At 53.3% G+C, this 1,767-nt stretch overlaps 1 protein-coding gene across 1 annotated transcript in view; it reads left to right on the top strand.

Moving 5' to 3' along the window:
* Positions 1-1,767, top strand: part of EPX (eosinophil peroxidase) — an 11,307-nt gene extending 9,540 nt beyond the window's left edge. Inside the window, exons 11-13 of the mRNA XM_015559088.1 lie at positions 358-595; positions 1,151-1,363; positions 1,698-1,767. Of these exons, the coding sequence (XP_015414574.1) occupies positions 358-595; positions 1,151-1,352 (440 nt within the window). The 3' untranslated portion in view covers positions 1,353-1,363; positions 1,698-1,767. The remainder of the gene's footprint in view (positions 1-357; positions 596-1,150; positions 1,364-1,697) is intronic.

Here is a 1,767-nt window from a genome sequence, read left to right as displayed (position 1 = left end):
GTAAGCAGATTCTTTCTTTCTTTCTTTCTTTCTTTCTTTCTTTCTTTCTTTCTTTCTTTCTTTCTTTCTTTTTCTTTCTTTCTTTCCTTTCTTTCTTTCATTCTCAAACCCTACTGAGAGTCCTTTGTGTCCTGGGTACTGTCTCGAGTGTTAGGCACTCCTCAGCATAATGCACGCAAAGCAGGGTTGCCCGCTGGCATTTGGTCTTTGGTTCAGGGCCTCTTCTGCCTGCCGGGCTCTTGTTCTGCCTGATATTGCCAGGCCACAGAGCTCTCGGGAGAAATGTGGAGAGGAGCAGAAGCAAATGGGAGGACGGCAGGGGTAAGACTGAAACTGCTTCTGCCCCCTTCCCCTCAGGGTACAATGCTTGGCGGCGCTTCTGTGGGCTCTCCCAGCCCAGGAATCTGGCACAGCTTAGCCGTGTGCTGAAAAACCAGGGTCTGGCAAGAAAGTTCCTGAATCTATACGGGACACCTGACAACATTGACATCTGGATGGGGGCCATTGCGGAGCCGCTTCTGCCAGGGGCCCGTGTGGGGCCCCTTCTGGCTTGTCTTTTTGAGAACCAGTTCACAAGGGCCCGCAGTGGAGACAGGTGAGTGACCCGACCCTAAAGAAACCAGCCCCCGAGCAGGGAAGAGAAGCACTAGCATTTAAAGGCCCAACAATGGGGGAAAGCGCTCTTTGTAGCTTCATTTCTTTCACATCCACAAGATCTGCGACCAGGAGGCTCCTGGAGAGCTTGGTCAGAGGGAGAGACCACGGACCCAGGAGGCTGATGCTGCCTGGGCTGGAGGCACCCTTAACCCAGGAGACTTCCCAGCCTCCTTGCTATTCCAAGCTAAAGGGTCCCGGAAAACATGGGCAGAAAAGGCTAAACCTGGTTTGCCTCCTATAAGCTTGTGGTTTAAGACTGGACTTCTTATTTGGATTTGACCTTTACCTAGGTTCAGATCCAGCCCTGGCCACTTAAATCACCAGGCCTTTAATACTGGGCAATTTACCTGACCACTCAACTGGTTTCTTCATGTATAGAACAGGAATAATACCGATTTTGCAGGAACTTTGTGAGGATGGAATGACATAACGTACCTGGCACACAGCAGGTGCTCATTTTACCTTCACCCACATCTCTCGATTGTCTTGGCAGGTTTTGGTGGGAGAAACCAGGTGTTTTCACCAAGGGGCAGCGCAGGGCCCTGGGACAGATCTCCTTGTCTCGGATTGTGTGTGACAATACTGGTATCACCATGGTTCCGAGGGACATCTTCAGAGCCAACACCTACCCCCGGGACTTCCAGCACTGCAGCAGAATCCCCAGGTTGAACCTGTCAGCCTGGCGGAGCAAATGAGGCTTCTGCGGGTAAGGGGAGGCCCTCCCCCAAGAGCCCTGGGCTGGGCCGGGCCCTCAGTCCCTTCCCCGGATGGGGTGGCGGAGTCCTCTTAGGCCTCTAAGCAGGGACAACAGAACCTGTCACTGGGGACAAGGTACTCCTTCCATACAGGGTTTCCAGTATGCGAGCTTCTGGCTTCTGGGCTGACAGTCAATCCCACCAGGGCCTAGAACTTTGGGGAGAGGGGTAGGAGCCTGGGTAGCAAGTGTCCAGCTAGCCTGGGCTTAGTCATCAACACCCTAAAGCAGCTCATTTCTGGATGTCCAGCATTTCCTCACATGTCCACTTCTGCTGCTTCCACAGGCCTCCATCCCAAGCCTCCGACCTTGGAGACAGGGAACCAGGGAAGACTACAATTTACCCCACCCCCCCA

The sequence above is a fragment of the Myotis davidii genome, unplaced genomic scaffold (genome assembly GCF_000327345.1).
Source record: "Myotis davidii unplaced genomic scaffold, ASM32734v1 scaffold993, whole genome shotgun sequence".
NCBI lineage: Eukaryota > Metazoa > Chordata > Mammalia > Chiroptera > Vespertilionidae > Myotis > Myotis davidii.
The sequence above is the reverse complement of the archived record's forward strand: the minus strand, read 5'-3'. Positions and strand labels throughout refer to the sequence as shown.